The sequence below is a fragment of the Condylura cristata genome, unplaced genomic scaffold (genome assembly GCF_000260355.1).
Source record: "Condylura cristata isolate star-nosed mole 26May11 unplaced genomic scaffold, ConCri1.0 scaffold00025, whole genome shotgun sequence".
NCBI classification, from domain to species: Eukaryota; Metazoa; Chordata; class Mammalia; order Eulipotyphla; family Talpidae; genus Condylura; species Condylura cristata.
The window spans coordinates 29543603-29567470 of NW_004567126.1; the positions used below are offsets into that span (position 1 = coordinate 29543603).

Sequence of the window (23868 nt, forward strand, 5' to 3'; positions counted from 1 at the left end):
AAATTAAAGAAAAAACAAAGCAACATTTTTAAAGGGTTAACACTGCTTGCAAAGTTACTCTTTTATAATGCGATGAATGAAATGCTGAACTGTTGTCATTTTTATTTAAAAAGCAAGCAATTAAATGTGTAATTCAGAAAGTTTCAGTAAGTGAATCACATAACTACTTCAAACCTGTTTTTGGAACAATACCTGACCTATATTCAATTTTGTAGGTTAAAACAGTCAAGTACCAGGCGAGAAAATAACAAGAATAATGAACAACCATATACCAGAGACATTTTGTGGGGGTGGAGTGGGCAATGGGATCAAAAACGGGGTGGTGGGTGGGGGGTGGGGAGGGAAGTGTACGGGATTATGGTGATGGCACACGGGTGACTTGGTGATGGGAAACCCGCGGGGATTACAATTGAGATGGAAAAAAAATGTACAAAATGGGAAAAAAAAAAAAAAGGCAGTTATATAGCTCAGGAGTTCAAATTGTTTTAAGGACTGAAATAAAACATGGAACTTAAAAAAAAAAAAAAACTCAAGTAAATCTCCGAGGCATCCAGAAAGAAAATTTTACTAGACTTGAGCTGGCAAAAGACATCGCCTTCTTTATTTCTGCAAAAGATTAAAAAATGCAGTGCGTTAAAAGTGCAGTTTAAATGTAAGAAAAATTAACTGGGAGAATACATGACAAATTTCACACAAATTATGGTCAGTTCGGAGTCATCCTAGGAAACTTGTCATCACTTGCCCCTCTTTTAAGCACATCAAGCTTAAATGTTAGTCTTCGTTTTCACTGTTACCTGTTCCTGGAGTGTTTTTTTCCCAACGTCCAAATCCATTTATAAGAGGTGCTTTTCCTGTCTGGCCTAGGCAATTTACCTACCCAATCACAATACACCATTTTTTCTTCATAGCACTTGCCACTAAATTAAATTTAATAATTTATGTGCTAATTTGCTAGTTTATATCCCTGTGGCTAACTCGACAAGACCTCAAGTGCACCTGTCCACCCTGGCTAATGTTGTGCATGGGTGAGTACACTCCCCAGTAAGGCCAACAAACAAGTCAGCAGAGCACAGTGCACTCTGTCCTGCAAATAGCTGCAGCCCACTACTTTGTTTCAAGTAGAAGCTACAAGAAGCCCCAGGCCCAGTACAAACATGAACCCCACTACCTGCATGGGGCACATTTCCTGTTTTTCCCTGCAGAACAGACGCTATATGTACCCATGGGTGGGCCTAATAAACAGATGGGTTAGCAACATACTCAGTCTGTCCCTGAACAAGGTTATGAAAGCGAATAACTTGCTGGTCTTTATAGCTGGTTTGTAATAATCACTTGTTACAAGAATATTAGGTATGTGCTGTAAGCAATTATCCCTATACTCCTTCATATTTTGAGGGCTGAATGCATTAGTGGGTGAATACGTGAATAAAGATGAAGAGTAGATAACAATCACTTCCATTCATACGAGCTCCAGGGAGGTTCTGAGAGCCAAATACCCAAACGCCCTTTAACCACGTGGCCAGCTCCACCGATCAGCAGGAGTCCTCCAGTGTCCCATTATGCACCGCTCCGTTCCCGCTCTAGAGATCCACTAAGACCTAATTTCCGGCCCCTATTCGGTCGCAGAGGTCAGTTGCCCTAACGACCAGTTCGTCCCAGCCTCTAAATTGCATCACTTCCCCCCACGCCCTCCTCGGTAATTAATACGCCTGCGCAGAATGAAAGTCAACGGGAACCCGGTCCCTTCGCGCAGGCGTCGAGGCCGGGGGGCGGGGCCGTGCGGCGCCGCTGTGCGCAGGCGCAGCCGTCGGTGGGTCGGGGTTCGGTCGCCAGAGAGGTGAGTGGTGGGCTTGGCGCTGAGAGGGGCGGGAGGGGAGCCCACGCGCAGAGCATCCGGGGCTTCCGGTCCGTAAGACAAAATTGGTGTGGGCCGGGGTCACGACGACGCGCAGGGTCCGGTGAGTGGGCGGCGCGAAGGGGAAACTGAGGCAAGTGGCGTCGGATAGATCCTCCGGGGCCCGTTGCCCTCTCCCGGATCCCAAGCCTGGGAAGATGCTGATTCTCCGTTCCTTGGTGGGAAACCGGGAGGTTGAAGAGTCCGGTGTGGAGTGAGTGCTCGCTGGGTGACCGCCGATGTCCCGAAACACTCTCTTTGACGAGAGTCCCGTTAGTGGGGCTCGGGTTCTCACGGCTGCCGGCCCAGCGCCGCCAGTATCCACCTCGGTGACCTCGGTCGCCTTTCGCGTCACGGACCTTCACTTTCCCCGTCATTGTGTCCCTGTCTCGGGGAAAAGGGGCTCCGTCGGTGGATTAAAGCCACAGACGCCCACACCCGAAAGTGAGAATTCACAGAGATCAGCAGTTGTTATTCTCATTTCTCACTTGGGGTCTTCTGCATATTGTGCTGGAAGTGGAGAAATTCGGGGTCGAAGGCTAGCACCACCACCTCTCCTGTGTGAGGTTGGGAAAGTCGCTCTCCCCTCTTTGAGCATCCTTTTCCCTTTAAAATAAGGAAAGAAGTAAATGTCTGTTAGTCATTGTGGAGTTCAATATACAGAGAACATTCTTTGATTTGGCTCTTGCTGCTTACTAACTTACTTAGAAAGTAAGTTTTCTAATGGCTTGCTTGCTCTGTTATTAGGCGCAAGAAAGTGCACGCACGCTGTATCCCTTAAGCTGGACGTTTACTCGTGTTGTTGTCTGTTTGATTCTGTTTTTGGTTTCCCTTGACCAGTGAATGGTTTTGTCCCCCTCCTCAGACTCTAGGCAGTGTCTAGGGACATCTGGTTGTTACCATTGAGAGTGCTCGTAGTATCAAGTGAACAGGGCTGGGACGCTGCTCAGCACCCCACAGGTTTCAGGAGACCTCATATCCCCCAGGAAGCCTTCCAGCCCTGGATGTCACATCCCAGATTTAAACCCTACTATAGAGCGATGATTCTTCACCTGCACAAGCTGGGCAGGGGCAGTATGTGAAAACGAGGCCAATGGGCGAGGTTTTGTATGCGCACCCCTTTTTGTGTGGAGAGAGAGGGTACTTTATTGTTTATAGACTATGGAGTCAGGGTGCCTGTGTTCAGAGTGGTTGATTTGCGTATTCTTAACCTGGTAACCACTCATCTTTCTACACCTCAGTTTTTTCTTCTGTCAAAATGGGATTAGAAGAAACAGCTCAAGGTCTCAGGAGACTAGGGGGCCACTTGAGCCACGGCTTTTTTTGTGGAAACACTGCTACGCCTGAACGCAGACACATAACCTGTGACTATTTTTGCCCTGTGACAGCAGTTGAGTTGTGCAAAGATCTATGGTCTCAAAGCTGAAGCTACTTATTCCGTCCCCTTTCAAAAATGTTTGCTAACCCCTGAAATAAGCCACTGTACAAATAGCGCTTACCTTGTGGCCTGAAACCCCGCATCCCTCTTCCCTACCCCCACAAAGAATCCAGTCTTCCTGGAAGGGCCTCTTTGTGAGCTTAAACTCTGCATTGGGTTGGGAGAGCCTTGAGAGCCATAGTCTTGTGCGGTCCTACATTTTTTTATTTGCCAAAACCCAGTCATGGGTCCCCCATGTCATGGTTCATGGATCATGTGAGGGTTGAAGGGACACATGGAATTGATAGTGGGTAGGCAAAACACCAGGTTTTTCATCTCTTGATGATGAGGAAGCTAAGACCCAAAGAGATAATACCTTCCCCAGGAACATGGTGACATGACTCTCCACTTGTCAGGTGGTAAGGATTTCCTGAGTCTGTATAGCTCAAATGCTGCTGGGCAGACTGCAGCCCAGCATGGGGGACAGGCCAGGAAAAAGTTGAAAGTTGTTAAGTCTTATAGGAGATGCTGGACCAGAGGTTCAGCCGAGACACAAGGTGTCCCGCTGTCTAAAGACTTTACCTTGCCACTGGTGTTGAAGGGAGACAAGAGTGTCCCCGTGGGGTCAGGTTGGAGTGGTGAGTGCATTGGTCCAGCACGCACACTCCTGACCATGTCTGGAAGACAGCGGGGTTGCTCTGTGGGTTGTGTGCTGGGGACCCAGCTGTAACTTGATGATTTGTAGCTCTGGGGACATTCCTTTCTTGGGTACCTGAACTGTCCTGGCATTGGGGGCAGGGCAGAGCACCAGCTGGCACACTGGTGTTAGAAAAGACAAGGTTCAGGAGAGTGGCAGGCTGCGCACCCACAGGGCCGGGCAGAATGGGAGGCTTACTTCCTGGGGCGTGGGGAGCAGGTCCCTCATTCTAGCCATTTCTTCCCTTTGGGTAATCAATTCTGGGTGGAAAAATAAGGAAATAGTTTTTCTTTTTAATGTTAATATGCAAAGGTGACAGAGCTGGAAGGGATTCTGAAGACCATCAAAGGGGAGCTGCAGGGGATCCCCGCCACCCTCAGCTCACGCCCGCACCCTGTGCAGTTAGAATGCTGCTTTGGGTGTTTCCCAGGCAATCAACGCGCTCTCTGTTCAGGGAGAGTGGGCCTTCTTTGAGTACTTTGTCGAGCAGCTAAAGCCCAACAAGTTGTGATTGTTCCAGAGAAACTGGTGCCTAGCAGTGACCTGGGAGAAGCTCTGTCTCCGGGTTAACTGGGCCTAGCTTTCTGGAGAGCAGAAAGTAGGGTCATCTCAAAGGCCATGTGTTGAAAGAAGAGTCACAAGACTGTTCTCGAAGCCACGGTTTTTACAGGCCACCTATGTCCCATCATGCACAGCTTTTCCACTTACCAGCAGACCTTAGCTCAGACCCACAGTCCTCTTTCCCCAGATCTGAAACTAAGTCGTCTGCAAGTAGATTTTCAGAAAAGTTGCAGCAAAGTCATTCGCCCAGAAGAATTGGACTTGTATATAGACCCCTTATTCCCACCCCCTCACCCCCCCACCCCCGGTGTCTAGCAGTGATTTTCATCTGGGGGTAGTTTGATGATAGCTAGGAACATTTTGGCTGTCACACAGAGGGGTGCTTCTGCTGTCTGGTGAGTGGGGCTGGGGATACAGCGCAGTCCCCTGCAGTACCCAGGACAGCTCCCCACAGAGAATGACCTGGTCCTAATGTCAACAGTACCAAGGGAGAAGATGAATTAATTAGAAAGAATTTGCCTCTGAGCCCTGCTGACATTAGACTGTAAAATAAAATGCCAGTGGGTCAGTAGAAACCAGGATAACTCCCCAGTGTCTTTGAGGCACCTCTTCTTCTAAATATCCCCCCCGTGTGTATTTAAATTGGGTATCCCACGACCAGGAGGTTAGATGATGATGGAACAGAGAGTCTCCTGGGACCACTGGAACCCTCTAATTTCTAATCTAGGGGGTCACACCTCCAGGAGACATTGGAGAGAGACCAGGAATGCTGCTGAACACCCTACAATGCACTAGACAGGGCCCCCTCTACGCAAGATGACCCAGCCCTGGATGTCCATAGCGCCAGGGTAGAGAACCCCAACATCAGGCCATACATTACAACCTCAGCCAGCTGGGATGTATCTGCTGCCCCGATTTATATATTTATAACCAGTTGCTGGCACACCCCAAAGGCGTGCACTGGATGTTGTCCACTCTTTGCATTGCGTGGCTGTGGAGTGTGTGCACCCTGTGGGGTGAGGACCTTGACCCTGAGCTGCTGGTAGAGGCGCCACTTCCCACAGCCCTTGACCTTCAACTGGAGCCAGCCAGTGGGGAAGTGAATGTATGAGTGGATCCAAGTGGTTGTTGAATATTAGAAGTGTTTGGGGTTTTTACTTACAATTTTGATGAAGTTTTTGTGACCAGAAAACTGTAGTGGGAACTTAACACTTCTTTATGTCAGTGAACCCATGGGAGGGTTGGCTTTGTTAAATTTCCACTTACAGCTGCCACTTCCAAGAATCCAGCCACGATAGTAAGTGAGGACTGAGTATCTCAGGCTTTCACCGTCTTGGTCTTTGTCACAACAGCTCGACTCTACCCTTGCGGCAGGGAAGCAGCCAGAGATGCGGTGGGTGTGCCCATAAAACTGCTTGCAAAACCAGGCTGCAGGGAGTAATTTGCCCCTCCCCCAGGGGAACAAGGTCGGGTGAGGGTAGGGGTCCCCTAGTCCTCTTGTGTTTCCCCTGGAACTTGAGGTTCGGTCTGTTACTCTAGAGCAAGATCTTTTGCTGTCACAGATCAGTGCCCTGTTTGCATTGCCCCGTGCCATTGTCTGAAGGGATGATGTGTGCCAGTCAGTAGTAGGGGTGTTAGCGGGACAGGAGAGGCCCTGATCTCCTATGCCTGCTGTATCCCCTGGGCTGGTGAGTCGGGAGGAGACGACAGCCGTCTGCTGGGATAAGCCCAGGAAGCAGGCAGTGAGAGTGGGCAGCAGAAGGGGCAGGTGGGAGTCCTGAAAAAGGTCAGCGGGAGTCAGGGTTTCGATAGCAGGAGGAGCGTGTGCAAAGGACCTTGGGTTCAGGGCATGAGAGTTGGAAGAACTGAAAAAGTCCCCAGAAATGAGTGTGACTTCATCTTCTGGTTTTAAACCTTCTGTGACCCTTTGGCTGTCATTCTGTCTAGCCCTTGCAGGTCACCCAGCAGGGGAGGAAATAGTAAAGATCAGATTTCCCTGTTTACCCCTAGACACACATCTGCCACGACCAGGACCTGTATGCCCTGGGAGGGAAAGCAAAATACCACCCAACACACACAAACACATGAACATCACCTGGCCTACACTGACCCCCACAAAGGACCATGGCCTAGAAGTGGTGCTGGACACCCAAGTGCTGTTTCAGCTGCTCACAGGTAACCTTGTATCTGACCCCAGTTCACATCACTGTGATTTAGAAGATTGGGACGAGGGGACAGCAAAAGCCACGTGGTAAATGCTGTGGACTCTGGGGTTCTAGGGCCACCTCAGGGGTGTTACGCATTCTCTTAGTTAAGAAGGCAAAAGCCATTCAGAGAAACAGATGGCAGTGCAAATGTAGCCCTTGGCCCTGATTTGAAGGTAGAAGGTTCTGCATTCCCAAGGGATGGGACTGTAGATGATGGAGACTTTTTTTTTTTTAAGATGTATTTGTTTATACATAACAGAACTGGGGTACAGGCTAGAGTCGCAGGGGTGAGAGGATCCACCAGAGACAGGGGGAGCAGAACAGGTGGACCAACTGAAATATACAGCTAAGGAGAGCAGCAGGAGACAGGAGAGGTCTGCTGCGCCCTGTGGGTCCCTCCCTGGCGGGGGACTGAATTCGTGCTGCAGTGGCTGCTGGTAGCATCATAGGGCTGTGCTTTAACTGGTTGTGCCACCAGGGAGGGCCCAACATTTTTTTTTTTATTACAGTAAGACATACTTAAATGTGCCACGTTAGCCACTTTAAGTGCTTAGCCCAGTGGCAATGCACACGATCACGTGGTGCAGCCATCCTGCCCTCCCTCTCCAGAACATTCTCATCTTCCTGAACTGGAACGCTGTCCCCATTAAACATAGCTCCCCAGCCCCTACCACCCACCTTCTGCTTTCTGTCTCTAAATCTGGCTCCTTTGGGGCGCTCGTGAGTGAAATTACATAGTATGAGTCTTTCTGTCTCTGGCTTCTTTCACTGGGCGTCATAGTCCGAGGTCCGTCCACGGTGTTGAGTGGGCCGGAGCAGCCTTCTTAAGGCCGATGACAACTCCGTGTGAAGTGGTCCACATGGCAGCATTTATGTATGACGGCCGCTTACTTCCACCCTTGGGCTGCTGTCTGTCCAAACACATATTGGTAGAACAAAAACATCATTATTACATTTTGGCCACTGTGTGCCTGGGGTTCGGAGCAGCAGACTGACTGCTTTGCTCTCTGAGCCGCTTAATGGGGAGAGTGCCTTCCCTTCGGGGCTTCACTTTGCCCAGGATAAGCAGGTCGTGGAGCTGATCTCCCTAGGCCCCTTGTGTCGCCCCCAAGACCCTTGGTTCTGGCGCTGGTCTACCAGGCCAGCCTGTCCTGATCCCAGACCACCCATTCCGGGGAGACACTCAAGCCAAGGGCACTTCCTCGGGAAGTGTCCGGCAGTGCTTGAGGTGTCTAGCAATTGGGGATCGCCTCGGAGAGCTCTAACGCGCTGCCCAGCTGCACAGCTATTTTAAGGTATCCCTTGTTTTCTGTTCATTTATTTTTTACACCCTCAACTGCAGGGCTTTTTCTTTTTCCTCTGAATTTGTTTTCTCCCATCACTGTTCATTTTGTACAGAATTTCTCTGTCCCCTCAGGGTAGCTCTCCCGCCAGCACAGCTCCTGTGACTGACCCAGCTCCACAGTCCCTCGCTCCTCCTCCCGTTTTGACCCCTCACCCTTCTCTCCCTTGCTGGATGCCTCCGACACGTGGTCAGTGGTTTGTCTTTTCCTTGACATTTTGTTCAGTTTCTCTATATTCCACATATAAGTGAAACCATCCCCTGTTTTGGAGTTGAGACATAAGTCACAGAAATTCACACAGCTGCGCAACTATCTAATTTCAGAACGTCGCATCATTCTGAAAGGAGACCCCCTTCCGTCAGCATCACACACCCCCTGCACCCCCGCCCACCACCCTCCAGGCCGCCGCCGCCCCCGCCACGGACACCGTGCTGTACCTCCTGTGGGCTCGCGCACCGTGTGGCCGCATGGGTGTGGCTCTCTCCTCCCCTTGAGACGCCTCCAGGCGGGAGTTTTCTGGGCACTAGTGCCGCGAGTCTCTGCTGCTCTGCCGGGTGATTTGGCCGTGCCGGACCGCTGGCCTCGCGAGCCGGTGTGCCCCTGTGCGCTCGCCCCCCAGGTAGCCACCCCTGGAGCACACGCTGGTCACGCCCCTTGGGGCGTTTTATGGGCAAACTTGTCGAGCCCGATCCTGAGCCTGTTCCCTCTCTGGGAGCAACATCCTGCCAAGGGGTGGAAATGAGGTTGTCAGTCCCAGTGTGCGAGGCTCTCGGCTCCCCGGTTGTTCTACTCCAGGGCCTCCCTCCTCAGCTCTGCTGCATTCACGGCTGGATGTCGTGGGGGGTGGGAGTGTCCTGGACAGCACTCCTGGCCCCTCCCCCAGTTGTGATAACCATAGATGTCCCCCGACATTGTATGGTGTCCCCGGGGGGCAGGCCAAGCCCTGCCTTGGGGTTCTGCTCACTGCAGAGTAACCGTGAAGACCGTGGCTGTCCTGCAGGAGTTGGTACCCTCAGGCTTCCAGACAGCTCTGCTGCTCACTGCCACTCACTGGACCCCTGTGTTGCCCAGACTCGGAGCATGGAGCTACCCATCATTTTCTCATCCTGAGCAAAGCAGTAGCGGGTGGGCTGTGCTTGGCCTCGCGCTTTGCTGCAGTAGGATCCACAGACAGGAAGGGCTCTAGCCGGTGCAGGGCAGCTCTTCTTGTCCTCAGGGCTCCCTGGTGCCACCTCCGCTCTTGTGTTGATGAGCTGCAGCCCCCAGGGAACTCTCCTTGCTGGCAAGCGGGAGCCCTGGACCAACGCCCCTGTCTCACTTGTGAAGTGGGGGTGATTAGCACCGCTGCCTCACCCTGCAGACAAATGGACCACTTCGGGTGGCTGCCACAGCGCGGCAGGCAGGGCCCGGGCGGGCGTGCAAGGCTGGCTTGGGGCCGGGGTGTGCGGGGTAGTCCCTGTCAGTCTTGTTCACACTGTCTCTCTGCTTTCCAGATCCGGAAAACCCCCAGGGCAAGGCGTCTTCCCTTCTCAACATGGATAATAAAAAGCGCCTGGCCTATGCCATCATCCGGTTCCTGCACGACCAGCTGCGGCACGGGGGGCTCTCTTCCGACGCCCAGGAGAGTCTGGAAGGTACTGGAGGCTCTTGCCCTCTCCGGGTAGTTGAGGCCCCTGCCCTGCTCACGGCAGCTGGCTGTGCCTTTCTGAGGGCGGCCCTGTGCTGGGGCACAGATTAGTGCTGGGGTGGGAGCTGGGGCCTGCGGCCGCTGGAACTCAGCTTCCTTAACTGTCAAACAAGGGTCAGGACCAGGGTCAGCTGGCCTAGGCTCCCTGCTGAGGGAGAAGGCTCCCATCAGTGAGGAGGGGTGGCTGTGCACCCGCCGCCTTGTGGGGCTGGGGGTGCCAAGCCTGGGGCAGACCCAGCACTGGATTGCTAGCCCCCACCACACCTGCTCGCACTGGAAGGTTGAGATTTAGCACCTACCGCCTATTCAGGCATCAGACCTGGACCTGGGTTATCGAGGGGTCTGACCCTGGAGCCCAGGTCCTCCATGCCCTCACCTGGGGAATCTTACCTCCAAGCTGTCTCTGCCAAGGGGGGGGGGGGTGCCTGCCCTGCCCAGCTGCCTGTGCGCAGCGCCACCCCCAGGCGGTCTTGGTGGACAAGAGCACAGATTCAGGTTGGGGCTTTTCCTAAGAAGCAGACACTGGGCACAGGAACCCCCCATGGTGTCTGTGGGCTGCAGTCAGCTGGTAATCCAGCCAGGTGACCCCAAAGTTCTGGATAGTTTCTGCAGCCCTGGAATGAACCCTTTCATATTACCTTAGAGCCAGACCCCAGGCTCCAGACGCTGGCTGTATTCTCCGAGGCCTGACAGAACAGCCCTGGGCACCTAACCACCAGCACCCACCCCTGTTCCCCCCACCCATGGTACTCCAGACCAGAGTAAAGTCTTAGCCCTGGAGGGCGCCAGCATTGTCTTCCGCAGAAACCCCACCAGTGGGTGGGGGGTGGGCATAGGGGCCTCCCTCTTCCATCCCTGCTCCAGGGATTAGAGGGGCACGTCCCCCGGGCACCCTGAGCTTTCTGAGACTGAGCTGACAGGATAGGAGGACGCAAAGCCAGGGGCCTGGGGCCATGAGAGGTGCTTCATGCCTTCCAGGGTGTTTGCAACCACATCCAAAGAGGAGTAGCCAAAACTTTGCCCCGACCCCCAAACTGTGAACTTGGGGTTGTGTATTTTCAAAAGAAAATACCCTTGTTCTGCCTTGCAGTTGCCATCCAGTGCCTGGAGACTGCTTTTGGGGTGACAGTGGAAGACCGTGACCTCGCACTTCCCCAGACTCTTCCAGAAATATTTGAAGCAGCTGCCACGGGCAAGGTGAGCCTCTCAATCTCCTCAGCCACCAGCGGGTATGATGGGCAGTGGGATGGCCAGCACTCCAGAACCCTTATGCAGCGCCTCTTCACTCCTAGGTGCGGGGCCACCAGACTCGGGGCTCATCTCCAGGCCATGTCGCCTTCCCTCAGAGCTTAACTGCCCTCGCTTAAGCGTCCCTGAGGGCGAGGGAGGCTAAAGGTGACAGGACTGGAAGAGGGGGACGGCGGGGCTGCTCCTTGAAGTGCTCATGTCTGCTTTGGGGTCAGGAGATGCCACAGGACCTGAGGAGCCCCGAGCAAACCCCGCCGTCAGAGGAGGACTCCGCCGAGGCAGAACGCCTCAAGACCGAAGGTAGGAGAAGACTGACCCCTGGACTCCAGTGGCTTCAGGGAGGGTGGGTTCTGGGGCCCAGGGGAAGGGTACCCCATACAGCAGACAGCAGCTTTGCCTTGGAGCTGGGACTGGGGCCTTTAAGACCCAGCGTAAGTGCTCTCCAGCGGCTAAATGTGGGGTGACTGCACGCTGTGTGTCAGGAACTGAAGGCCCGTGCCCTCCGATCTCAGTCAGCACATGCTCACGGAGCCCACTCATGCCTCAGAGGACACCACCCAAGTGTCCGTCAGTGGGTGGACCAACACACACACCTCTTGTCCGCCCATTCATGGACCATCACTTGGCCATGAGTTGGGAAATTTCGACACTTTACCATTTTCGTAGATCTTGAACACATGAAGTCCAGTAAGTACTGATGTGAAATGTCCAGAATAGGCAATCTTCAGAAAGAAAGTGGGGGTTCATGGTACCAGTAGCTGGGGAAAGGGTGGTGGTAATGGAGAGGGGACTTCTTTTGGGCGCTTAGGGAACGTTCTGGAATTAGGTTGTGGTGAATCCACTTCTAATACACTAAACACCATCGAGTTATGAAGACTTTGAAAGTGCGCCTTTTATGGTATGTGGATTATAATTTGTTCATGTTATTTGCAACACACTCAGATACGTAAGCACCGCCACCCACTGATTAAGTCTTGGGTGGAGGTGGTAAGCCCCGGTTCTGATCTCAGAGCCCTCATTCGATCCCGAGGCTATAGCCGGTCCACACCCTCCCGCCAGTTGTGAGCCTTAGAGAGAAACTGCATTTCCTACATTAGAAGACTTAGCACAAGTATCCTCAGGCTATATGCGAAGGAAGAGGCGCAGGTGACAGTGTTTGAGACTTCTGTCCCCAGCAGCACTGCCAGAGCAGGTGCTGGCCCAGGCTGGCCCGGCAGGCAGTCCACACAGACCGCACCCCCACACCCCCGCCCCTCGCCTCACTTCAGTATCGGATCGTAACCCCCGGAAGCTGCTTTCCCTCCCGAGGAGCCCGGGAAAGCTGAGCATGAGTCTCAGGCCCTTGGTCCCCGGAGAACAGCCTTTTCCATTCTCTGCAGGAAATGAGCAGATGAAAGTAGAAAACTTCGAAGCTGCTGTCCACTTCTATGGCAAAGCCATTGAGCTCAACCCAGCCAACGCCGTCTACTTCTGCAACAGGTACCAGAAGGGGCGGGGCGGGGAGAGGGAAGCCGGGCTGCTGTGCGCCCCAGCAGGGCGGCGCCTTGGTGTCGTCCGAGGGCTCCCCCAGCAGGGGCTCGGCAGCCCGCACGGTGTCGCGACGCTCGTGGCTCACGCAGCATTGTCACGGCAGTGGGGCTCCGTGTTGCCTGCGTAGTCACGTGTCACCTGACGGGCAGGTTCTGAGAATGCACTGTTAGGTGACCTCGCTTTGAGCAGACGCGGGGAGCGCGTGGGCGCAAAGCTCGAGCCTGCGGCCTCCACACCGCGCCGCGTGGGCCAGCCGTCGGGGCCTCTTGTCTGCGCGGCTCCTCGTTGGCTGAAATGTGGTTGCGCAGCTGCATTTAGAGGAAAAGCCCAGTAGTCTTGTGTGGCCTCGTGGGAGGATTTGGTGCTTCCGGGGAGCTTTGGCGACCTGGAGCCGAGTGGGAGCGGTTCAGGGTCCCGCTCCAGGCGTCATTGTCGCCGCCAGGCTAGAGTTGCTGCTTTGTCTTTGTCGTGCATCTTTTCTTTAAGGGTGGAAGATTACATAGGTTGCATAGGTATTGCCCATCTGTTCCTCACCAAGCACAGTGGTCTCTACTTGCCACCGTTCTGTACTGCGCAGACTGGAAATGGAAACCCCAAAGTTGAAGTCAGTGAGACAGGCAGCCACGCGGGACGCAGGCTGCCAGCGTCCGCTGCGGCACCGGCCTGTTTCTAGTAACACAAGACCCCAGGGAGGAAGAGCCCAGATGGCAGAGGCTTCGCCCCAAGGTCCAGCCAGGTCCCATCTGCCGGGGTTTCCTGGGCCTTCCTGTGACCTCAGTTTCCCATGGTAACTGGCCTGGGTGCCCTGGCCTGGGCGCCCACATCTGAGACCACATTCACCGTGTCTCGCCCCCCTCAGTGACCCCATTTCTACCTCACAGCACACATGGGGAGACTCCCCAGCCACCGTCCCTCTGTAGCTAGTGAGTCTCAGCCCCTGGTGCCCCTGCTGTCCCCCCAGAGCCGCTGCCTACAGCAAGCTGGGGAACTACGCCGGGGCCGTGCAGGACTGCGAACGCGCCATCTGCATAGACCCGACCTACAGCAAGGCTTACGGCAGGATGGGGTGAGTGTGGGGACACGTCCCCTCCTTTTCCTGTCAGGCGGGGTTTGCTTCGCACCAACAGCCAGCTCCAGCGCTGTCGGTGTATCTCCCGGTGCAATCCTGACCTCGCCCGGGTGAGTGCAGACCCTGCAAGGTTCAACGCTCAGCTGTAGGGCTGCCCCCAGGCTCAACCCTGGAAGGAGAGCCTCCGTGCTTCTGACCGTCTGACTGTAATGGGGGGTTCCCGTGACCCCCCTTCAGGGCTGATACTTGGCTAGAACGACTCACCCAACTCTGGGAAGGCCTTTATTTCCCTCCGCCAGTTCGTTCTAAAGGGCCCAGATGAGCGGCCAGAGGAGCAGGGCAAGGCCCCACACTGTGCCGAGGGCAGTGGCCTGTGTCCTTGAGGTTCCGGGGCTGTGGCCTCCTGGCACGAGGATGCGATGCGTCCCCTTGCTGGGGACATCTCCGGCCTCAACGTTTTCTGTACTCAGCCCTGGCTGGGGAGGCTCAGAGTTCCCGCCTGCTAGTCTCTTGTCTTCCCTGTGGCCGCCCCCCTTCTGGAGGGGCTGCCCCTGTTTGTCTGAGGTTCCCTGGGGCCCCGCTGAGTCCCCTCATTGGCGTAAACTCAGGTGTGAGCCAAATGCCATGTCTGTGACGCAGGAAGTGGCCGGGTTTGGGAGTGCCATGCTGGGAAGAGGACGAGGGCCAGTGTGCTTCCTCCGCCCCGCCCTCGGCTGCCTCTGTCCCCTCAGCCTGCAGAGTCCTTCCGCCAGCCCCAGGGCAGCAGTCCCGTGGACGTGCGTTTCCTTCCATAGCCTCCCTGCTGGCACAGCTCCAGCCCCTCGTGCGGTCTCGCTGGGCCCAGAGGCCGGGCCAGGAAAGAGGCTGTCCAGAGCAGTCATGAAGGGGCACAGCCTCTGGCGCTGGCACTTCACACACCCAGCCCCTCTGTCTCCCCCAGCCTGGCGCTCTCCAGTCTGAACAAGCACACAGAGGCGGTGGCCTACTACAAGAAGGCCTTGGAGCTGGATCCCGACAACGAGACGTACAAGTCCAACCTCAAGATCGCCGAACTGAAGCTGAGGGAGGCGCCGAGCCCAGTGAGTGAGCGGCTGCAGTGCCCTGGGCGCGAGGGCAGCCGCTGGGAGGCCGGCCTGGCCCAGCGGCCTGGCTTGAGGCTGAGGGCTGCAGCGAAGAGTGTGCTGGGCACTGCATGTGTTTCACCTGGGTGTGGTGGCATGCGTGATGCAGAAGTGCCTTTCTCGAAGGACTGGTCCTCACAGAGGCCTGCAGCGGCCACGGGCTGCCCGCTCAGGGAAGCGCAGCTGAGCCAGGAGGCAGGGAGGGGAGCCTGACAGACCCATTCCGGTAGGGGCTTAGGACCGGCTGGTGGAATGATGCCAGGGCCTCTGAGGTGTAGGGGTGGCCCCTCTTGTCTGGCACCAGCTCTGGGGTGATGGAGATGAGGTGGTGTCCCCAGGGAGAAGGACTGGAGGGTGGATGCCGGGTTGGCTGGTGCATTTGAACGACGTGATTGTTGTGGACGGTTCACCATCTGTGGGAATTAGCTGCCCGGCAGAGGCCGGCCCTCTGGGTCAGCAGGTCCCGGTGTTGAAGCAGCAGAGAATGAAAGGTGTGGTGGCACCTCCCGACGTGGTCGCCACTGGAGGCCGCTGTGTCCGCAGCACCGTCTGACCATCAGGCCTATCTGCGCTCATTGAGGGAACATCTGAGGTGCTCACCTCAGAATTTGAAACTGGTGCCCAGCTGTCAGGTCCCTGACCAGGTCCCTAACTCTTGTCGCCCCACAGACAGGTGGCGTTGGCAGCTTTGACATCGCTGGCCTGCTGAACAACCCAGGCTTCATGAGCATGGTAAGGGGCCTCTTCCGTCCCCGGCCACAACCTGCCTCTGCTTGTTGCTGCGGTCCGAGGCCAGGGCTGCCCATCTGTGGCACTGCTGGCATCAGGCACCCTGGCGCTGGGAGTTGAGCAGCGGCCCTGGCCCCACCTATTCTGTGCCAGGTGCAACAGCGCCGATTCCCCAGTGTCGCCAGAGACCCTGGGGCAGGATCGCCCAGAAAGTTGCATAGCACCCCCGTGTTGGGGTTACCCTGGAAGCGTGGGAACAGGGTAGCCCCCCCAGGGCTTCCTGAACTTAGACAGGAAGCTACACAGCATTGAGCGCCTCTGCGTGAAGTCGCCGCTCTTGGCTGTGCTGCCTCAGCCAGGCTCGCGCTGTTGGCCAGAGGAAGGTGGTTCCAAGCCCCACCGGCAGGCAGGCAGGTGTTCTCTGAGCGATGGGGTGTTGCGCCTTCAAAATGGGAGGCCGCCGCTACCGCAGAGGGCCTCGCTCGCCTAAATGCACCCAGGGGGAGACTCAGCCTTGATATAGTCTGTTTTCTCATGTTTGTGTTAACAGGTGACGGCCCCCCTGCGGTTTTTATGATTCAGGGCCATGCCCGTGTCCACACGGGGTACTTTCACCAGAGTCGGGCAGAGCTGACCAGCCGAAATGGCCTCTGACCCTTTCCGAAAGAGTCAGCCTGCCCTTGTAGCCACGGCTGGGAAGACCACTCATGTCCGACTCATCCACCTCTTAAAATAGGTCTTGAGGAAATACAGTCATGGGTCCTTAGCGACAGGGATAAGATCAGAAGTGAGTCACGCAGCCCTAAAGGTGCCGCTCGGCGCTTCTGTCGTTGGCTAGCCCGTCACCAAGCAACTCATGGCTGTGGTCCTGGTGGGGGCTGCTGCACGGGTGTGTCCCGGCGTCACTCACTGCGGAGCCAAGACGCGTCCACCTGGCGACCGCTAAGCACGTGGGGGTGATGATGAGGGGCCATGGGGGTTTCCAAAGATAAAAGTCCAGAGAGGCTTAAGATGGTGAGATGTGCATGTGGAAAGGGAGGGCCAGGTAGGGAAGGGCCAAGAGAGCGAATGCCAGGGCAGGAGAAGCCAGAGTGATTGCAGCACAGCGGTGTTTAGGGGCTTGCTGTCTCTGACCAGTCTGTTCCTCTCCTCAGGCGTCAAACCTTATGAACAATCCCCAAGTTCAACAACTGTAAGTGGAAAACCATTCTCTTCTAGGTCATGTGGTTAAATTTTAAATTGTGGTAAAAACGTACAAACTTACCATTTTAGCTATTTTAGAGTTTACAAGTCAGTAGCATGAAGTATAGCCACAGTTGTACAACCATCACCACAGTCTAGTTCCAGAACAAAAGGAAAGCCTGTCCCTGTTAGCAGTCCCGTGCGTCCCAGCCCCTGGCACCACGACCCACTCTCTGTCTCTGTGGATGGGCCTTTCTGGACATTTCATGCCCATGGAGTCCACTTCAGGTCATAGGCTACCTGGGGGACAGAATCCCCCAGTCGAGCACTGTCCTTAAACCAAACAAGAGTGATCCTGGGAAAGCTGATGAAATGGGCAGGGCCTGCAGACAGAGAAGAGTGGCCGAGGGAGGGCTTGGGCCCAGAGAGCCGCTCCGTGGCAGAGGGCCACCCAGGGTGTGCAGTGGGATCTGAGTCACACTCTTGTTGCAGCATGTCCGGGATGATCTCAGGTGGCCACAACCCCCTGGGGACTCCAGGCACCAGCCCCTCGCAGAATGACCTGGCTAGTCTCATCCAGGCGTAAGTAGGCCTGCTTAGTGGGGCCCCCAGGCAGGAGCGCCCCCACAATGGGAAAACGGAAATGCAGGCCCTGGGTCTCCCGGGGTGTGGCGCACTGCCCTGAGGGGTGTGATGGGGGCTTGTAAGCACCTGGGAGGCAGGGCCAGGGCAAGCGCCCTGCTGAGCCCAGGCCACTCTCCCTGTAGGGGCCAGCAGTTTGCCCAGCAGATGCAGCAGCAGAACCCAGAGTTGATAGAACAGCTCCGGAGTCAGATGCGGAGTCGGACCCCCAGTGCCAGCAATGAGGACCAGCAGGAATGACTGCGCATGTGAGTTGCCCCGTAGCCAAGGAACGCGTCCTTGCCGTCCACCGTGTGAAGGTCAGCGTGTCATGCAAAACCTCGAGGGTGCAGCCGGTACCCGCCTCAGCCCAGCGGTGCAGCCTCTCGGCCTGTGCACGCCGCCCTCGCTGACCAGCATACGTCAGCGACTCGCTGGGGTGGCCTGGGTGTGCGGCTGTCTCGATGCCCCGTGCTAGTGAGCCTCGGTGCTGCTCCACAGGGCTGCTGCCCCTCCCCACCGAGCCTGGGTGCCTGTGGGTCCCCGCCCTCCAGCCAGGGCCCCTGATCCCCACCCTCGTGTCTCCCTGCAGCTGTCCCTGCGCCGTCGGGTCTTCCCCAGCCAACTGGAAGCCTCACGATTGCTGTTCTCTCCCATTGGACTGCCCAAGAGAAAAAAAGAAATTGGACCTGCATGTTAAGCCAGATTTTTATTATTTTTATGTTTTCCTTTTACCACCCCTTCCCTTTTTGTACTCCCGGGGCTCCCAGACCCTTCTCAAAACAGAGCCAGCAAGTGTGAGTGTAGACCAGCACCCCTGGGCCCCCCAGAGACCCTGGCACTAAAGTCTCTTTCTGGGATGGGACAGTCCCTGGGCCACTCTGCAAAACGGCAGGCCTTATGCCCGCCGCCCCATGACCTCCCGGTTTGTCTTCAGGGGCCTCTGGGGCCGTGAGTGGCTTTGTGCGTCGACCCATCACTTTCCCGCGCCGCCAAGCTCACTGCCAGCCAGTCTGGGCACCGGGTCTGCCCAGGCTCTTGGATCTTGGATTTTGCATGAGGAACTCTTAGTTGCAGATTCCTTCCAGACAGTTCTGTTCCCTGTGCCCTGGTGGGGTAGGACACCCTGGGAACACAGGACCAGCCTCTGTGACTTTCCTTCCATCGTTCTGAACTCCGACACCCTTCCCTGTGTTCACAACAGGCCTCCGGCTTGATGGTGACCTGGCCTGGCCCCCTGAGTCCATGCTAGCCTGTCTGTCCTGCCAGCCTGGCTTGTCCAGGCCTTGGAGGGCTCTCCCTCCTGTCCAGGTGCCACTCGCCTCCACCTGAGTTGCCATGCAGCCACCAGGGCTGCCTCCGGGGGGGCAGGCGCACCAGCTGGCAGCTGAGCAGCCTGCTCGGATGGCCCCTCACTCCTGGCCCCCTCACCCCTCTGGTTTCGGCAGCCAGGACATTGGAGGCTCCCTGATGGGCTTCACCTATCTGAGGTAGATCCGCTTCATGTGTGTGTCAGTGGCCAGTAGGAAGAAGGGCCACCGCCAGCCACCGCCGTCCCTCATCCACCCAGGAAGGCGCGTCCTGACTTGAGTGCTAGTGTGGCGATGAGTGTAATATGCGGGGAATAAAATGCGTGACCTCTGCTGACTCTGCATGGACCTCAGTGCTGCCCACCCCCTGCCCTGCCGCAGGTGCCCAGAACCTGCAGCCTGGCGTCCACAGACGGGCTGGGCTCTGTGGCCGCTGGACATGTCGTGTGTGACAGTGCGACTGTAAACGCTTCCTGTGCCAGAGTTCTCAGGTGGTTCTAGAAACAGCAAATATGGGCTTGGCCTGTGTCCATAACTTCCCAGGTATAAAGGATGACCAGGAGATGGCCAGACACAAATTTCTGGGGGCAAAGCAGTAGGGTCATCGTGCAAGGCTTCCAGTGTGTTCTCAGCACATGGACTGTCCATTCTGGAGTCCAAAGGGCCTCCGCCATAGAAGGCTTCCAGCGTGAGCTCTCACAGGAGAGCGCTTCTATGTGCATTTCACAGGGCAGGGGACTGAGCTTTGTTACCCAGTGCGCCCTCAGCTGGTAGAGCCCACTCCCGGTGCAGAAAGCGCACCTGCCGAGGACCGGCCTCCGAAGATGGCCTGTGCCATCCACTCACCAGAGAATGCTCAGAGTTCAGGGCCTCTCCCCAGGGCGCTCAGCCCAGGAGGTGCGTGGGAGTGCGAGAGGCACTGGCCTGCCTGACAGAGCGGTAGGGTCTCCGCAGGGCTCAGCTGCAGCTCTGCCCCGGCATGTGAGCCTTCTCTGGGGCATTTGTGGTTTTCAAAAATGAGGGGTGCTCCAGGCATCCAGTGAGGTCAGGGGTGCTACTCGAGACCTCACAGTCTTCAGGGCAGCCTTCGCAGAAAGTGGCCCGGCCCAGACCCCATCCTTGGTTATCTCAAGCAGAAGAGCACAGCTGAGAAGGGCGTCGGGAGCTGGGGAAGGGCGTCGGGAGGCTGCTAGCCCCATTTCTCACTTGGGGCAGTGTGAGCTGAGTGGCCCGCTGGTGGGCAAGCAAATGAGGTGGCCCAGGGCCAGGCTGCCCGGATGGGTGATGAGCAGTGCAGGAGTAGTAGGCAGCGCTGGCTTCTAAGGGCTTCCCAGGGCCCCAGGGACTCCTGGGGATCAGGAGGGTGGGAACCAAACAGTCGTGAAGCGGGTCTCCCAAGGAATTCTCCCCACACAGTTCACTCACAGTCCAAGACAAGTGTGGATGTGGTGTAGGCATTCTGCGGAGAAGCAGAACTGACGGGGGTGTAGTTGGAAACTCGTTCCGAGGGATGGGCTCACTTGTCACGGGGACTGGAGTTCCAAGGTCTGTGGCCTGGAAGCGGAGGCCAGAGGGCAGTCCCGGCCTAAGTCAGAGGCCCAAGAGTCGGGAGGACCATGGCACCGCTCCTGTCTCAGGGAAGTAGGCGTGAGACCCCGAGCACCCTGGAGTCCAGAGGCAGGAAGAGCACCCCAGTGCTCCAGCTTAAGCCAGGCAGAAGCTGGTTTCCTCTGCAGCCCTTTGGTTCCATCTGGGCCTTTGGCTAACAGGACAAGGCCCACCTCATCTGGGGAACGGCCTGCTTTGTGTAGCCTGCAGTCCCAGCACCAGCCGTATCCACAAACACTCAGGTACACCCAGGGTGTTTGACCAAGTGTCTGAGCACCCAGTGACACTGTCGAGGCGACAAAATGTATCGTCACAGGTGGTAAGAGTAATCTGATGACTTTAGGGGAAGCTGTTCGGGGTGGGGGCAGGTTAAGGGGGGCAGGGTGTGTCTCCATGCCGACTGGCCATCATACCCAAAGTTTCATGTTATTTTTAGTTGAAGTGACATGCAAAGGGTAAAAAAGTCATAAGAATAAATAGGAGAAGTAAATTGCACTCAGAGGCAGACACTGCTAGACCTACTATCCTAAAAGTTTCTGTGCACAGTTAATATTTTGAACAAAAATAGAAACCTAGTGCAAGCCCAGTCGTGTGTGACTCTTTTTTACGTCTTCAGCTCACACAGTGGGAGGGATTGTGCATGGCCTTACCACCAGGAGGTGGGCATGCCTGGCTAGCGTGTCTCTGCGGGGCTCACAGGCTGGAACTTAAGACGAGGTTCTGTCCGTCTTAGCTTCTGCCAAGCGGAAGGGGCCTGTCCTGTCGATGTTCTAAGACGGAGGAGCGGGTGTGAGTCACAGGTGCCTGGGTCCGGCCGGAGTCTCTTTGGTCTCCAGTGAATCCCCACCCCAAGCCTCCACATGGCTCCAATGTCCGTGGCTTCATTCTCATGGGAACTCTTCCAAAATGTTCCCTGGTGCCAGGGAACAAATCCTGTGTCCTTTGAGTCTTCAGTTAGACTGGTCTGGTGGTCCCCAGTTCAGAAGGGAGGGTTAGGACCCCTCTCTCCCCCCTGCTCCGATCCGCACATTGAAATTACCCAAGGATACTGCTTCCCGCCAACATAGGTTCTGCCTTATGTGAGTTCTGCCTTATGTGAGTAGGGTGGTCATGGTCAGCAGGAGGGATACTGCTTCCTGCCAACATAGGTTCTGCCTTATGTGAGTAGGGTGGCCATGGTCAGCAGGAGACGGGGCTACCTGGTGCATGCGACTGGCGTTGAACAGCTTAAGCAGCGCAGGTGACCCCGGTGCACCTGCTGCAGAGCCCGCTTCGAGAGGCCGTGAATGTGAGCAGCATTCCAGCAGCATTCTGCATGTGCTGGTTAGACCGCAGGGGACCTTTGTTCCCGCCTATCCTGTTTGTTCATCCTGAACAACCTCTCCCAATCGTACCCCAACCCCAGCACAAGTGTTCAGGAAAGGCCAAGAGCCCCTTGGCAGTGGGAAAAGTAGAAGTAGCTGCCAACGTCTCATCTCCAAGCCCAAGGATATTCTCTAAATATCTTGAGAGGTGTGTAAAGGATAATTACCACTTGATCCCCCACAAATTAGAAATAGGATATTTCTGAACATACCTGTCAGCAGTGCACTGAGCCAAAAAATGTCTGTTAAATATGGAATTAGGTTAAGTCGTGACTTGGAAATGCTTCCAGGAGTAGGTTGAGTCCTAAGATTTAAGGCAGTTTCTGCTGCTGTAGATAAGGTTAGGAAGTTTGTTTTCTCTATCTCCACACCCTTGGCACATAGTTCCTGAGCACTAGGCTGCAATCCCACCCAAATTTAGTCCCAGGAAGCAACAAGAAACAGTATGTCTCTTTCACAGAAGCGACTGCTCATCTTCGCTCCTCAGAGGACAATAGCTGATGATCTGGGGACATCAGTGATTGTCACATTGGAAATGCTTCTGGCATCAAGTGGGTAGGGCAAGGGATGTCACTGGACACGCCACAGCACCCAAGGTGGACCCCCACAGAGTATGGTCCAGGCAGATGTCAGGAGTATTACCACTCTAGTATTCCCACTACTCTGCCAGCCCTAGGTAAATGTGTCAAATGTAAATTTCCCAAGCCATATAAATTGCCACCAGCAAAAACAATTCATGTGCTATACATAGCAAAGGTTTTATGCCATCCTGGGTAACTTGGTGGCTTCCTCAGCACTTCCCATCAATCGCACCTTCCAAGAAAAGCTTATTTGCCAAGAGTTGAGCAAAGCCCTTTCCGCCTGATCCCCACCATCTACCCCTGGAGAGAAGTTGAGGTGATTGGTAGCTCACTCGGCCACCAGGTGGTGCACTGGTGCCTCCAGCCTCGTAGAGTGAAGGGAATGGCCAGAAATAAGGTTCCAGCTAATCGTGAAAGCTCTTGGGCTGAACCTGAAACCGTCCAAGTCCTGGAGATCAACGCTGTGCTCCTTTTGAAATGACGGGCCCTCCCAACCAGGGACGTTCTGGTGGGCATTTGTGTTACAAGGGGGCCACGATCCCACATTGCCTATGCAAAACGGCCGAGAATATGAATCTATTCAATGTGAAGTTGGAGAGTCCAGACCACAAATTCTGCCCAGTTCTTTTGTAAGCTCATGTAGACCTATCTCTCATTATTGTACTTACATGTTTTATCAAAGTGTAAGGTACAAACACAAAAGCCCTAAATAAAAATTAGAATCGATTTAGAAAGCTAGGTACCCAAGCTGGTGCTTGCTGGCTGTGGGAACCCAGCCTGCTTGTTAGCAAGCAGGTGGCCTGCAGGGGCCAGGCCTGCTTGTCACTAGTGATGGGAAGGACCCTCTTGGCTGTTCTCTTCAACTATCACAGTAGTTTGGCTACTACCTGTAGGTGGTGCAGCAGATTCTTATCAGGGCTTTGCCCTGGGGTCTAGTAGTGTGGAGGGTGGCTTCCAAGATGCCGCCCACTCACTGGGGGTGACACTGACCTCAGGTTATTCATGAGTTATTCATTCATTCTTTGCCTCCCAGTCCTCCACAATAAGGCTGGTGACTGGGGTTCCTTTTCCAAAGCACAAGCATTGCTCAGACTGGTGTTATTGCTTTAAGTCATAGGGAAAATGAGTCTGTTCAAGAGCCTATTGAGGGTTGGTTCTTAGTCTGTACCTTTTCTTCCAATTGCCTGCTCTCACTTCCCCTCTAGTCGTCAGTGCAGGGTTATTCTGGATCATAAGGTTGGGGTGCTGGGTATTAAGTCCCATACATTAGGAATGTCCCAATTGTATATCACTGTTCCTGCAAATAGTTTCTTCCTTGGCAAGTACATCTCTGTCTTGCCCATCCCTCTGGGTGTTACCTGTTTATCCTTTGTAGTGGAAGCTCTAATTATTGAGTTTCAGGTCTGCGGTATGGTTTAGTCTAGATTTGTTGTGTTCAGGTGAGGAGATAAGCACAAGTTTCCCCAGTCCACCTTCTTGGTCCTACTTCTCCCTTAAAACAATGGAAAGTTACACCTTACCCCCATCCTGATCTTGCTGTTAATAAACAGTTTGTTTATAAACTTTTAGACCTTTCTCTGTGTGATTAATAACCCTGTGATGTGTGTGTGTGGTCATTGTTTATAAATAGGAATTATATAGTCCATAATTTGAAATAATTTCCGCCAGAAATTAGTAGTGCATATTCAAACGTTGTCCC

At 55.0% G+C, this 23868-nt stretch overlaps 1 protein-coding gene across 1 annotated transcript; it reads left to right on the plus strand.

Annotated features, from left to right (window-relative positions):
* The first annotated feature begins 1780 nt into the window (after window positions 1-1780).
* On the plus strand, window positions 1781-23702 carry SGTA (small glutamine-rich tetratricopeptide repeat (TPR)-containing, alpha). Its single transcript, XM_004689369.2, has 12 exons — window positions 1781-1837; window positions 9613-9753; window positions 10897-11003; window positions 11270-11354; window positions 12434-12533; window positions 13546-13650; window positions 14594-14732; window positions 15444-15506; window positions 16658-16695; window positions 17178-17267; window positions 17453-17575; window positions 17899-23702. Exons 2-11 carry the CDS (start codon window positions 9654-9656, stop codon window positions 17565-17567), a joined length of 942 nt encoding a protein of 313 aa, XP_004689426.1. The 5' UTR covers window positions 1781-1837; window positions 9613-9653; the 3' UTR covers window positions 17568-17575; window positions 17899-23702.
* The last annotated feature ends 166 nt before the right edge of the window (window positions 23703-23868 follow it).

Coding starts and splice junctions, on each gene's coding strand:
- SGTA (XM_004689369.2), top strand. CDS start 9,654: ATGGATAATAAAAAGCGCCTGGCCTATGCCATCATCCGGTTCCTGCAC. Junction 12,534..13,545: donor GCCGTCTACTTCTGCAACAG/GTACCAGAAGGG, acceptor CTGTCCCCCCAG/AGCCGCTGCCTACAGCAAGC. Junction 14,733..15,443: donor TGAGGGAGGCGCCGAGCCCA/GTGAGTGAGCGG, acceptor GTCGCCCCACAG/ACAGGTGGCGTTGGCAGCTT.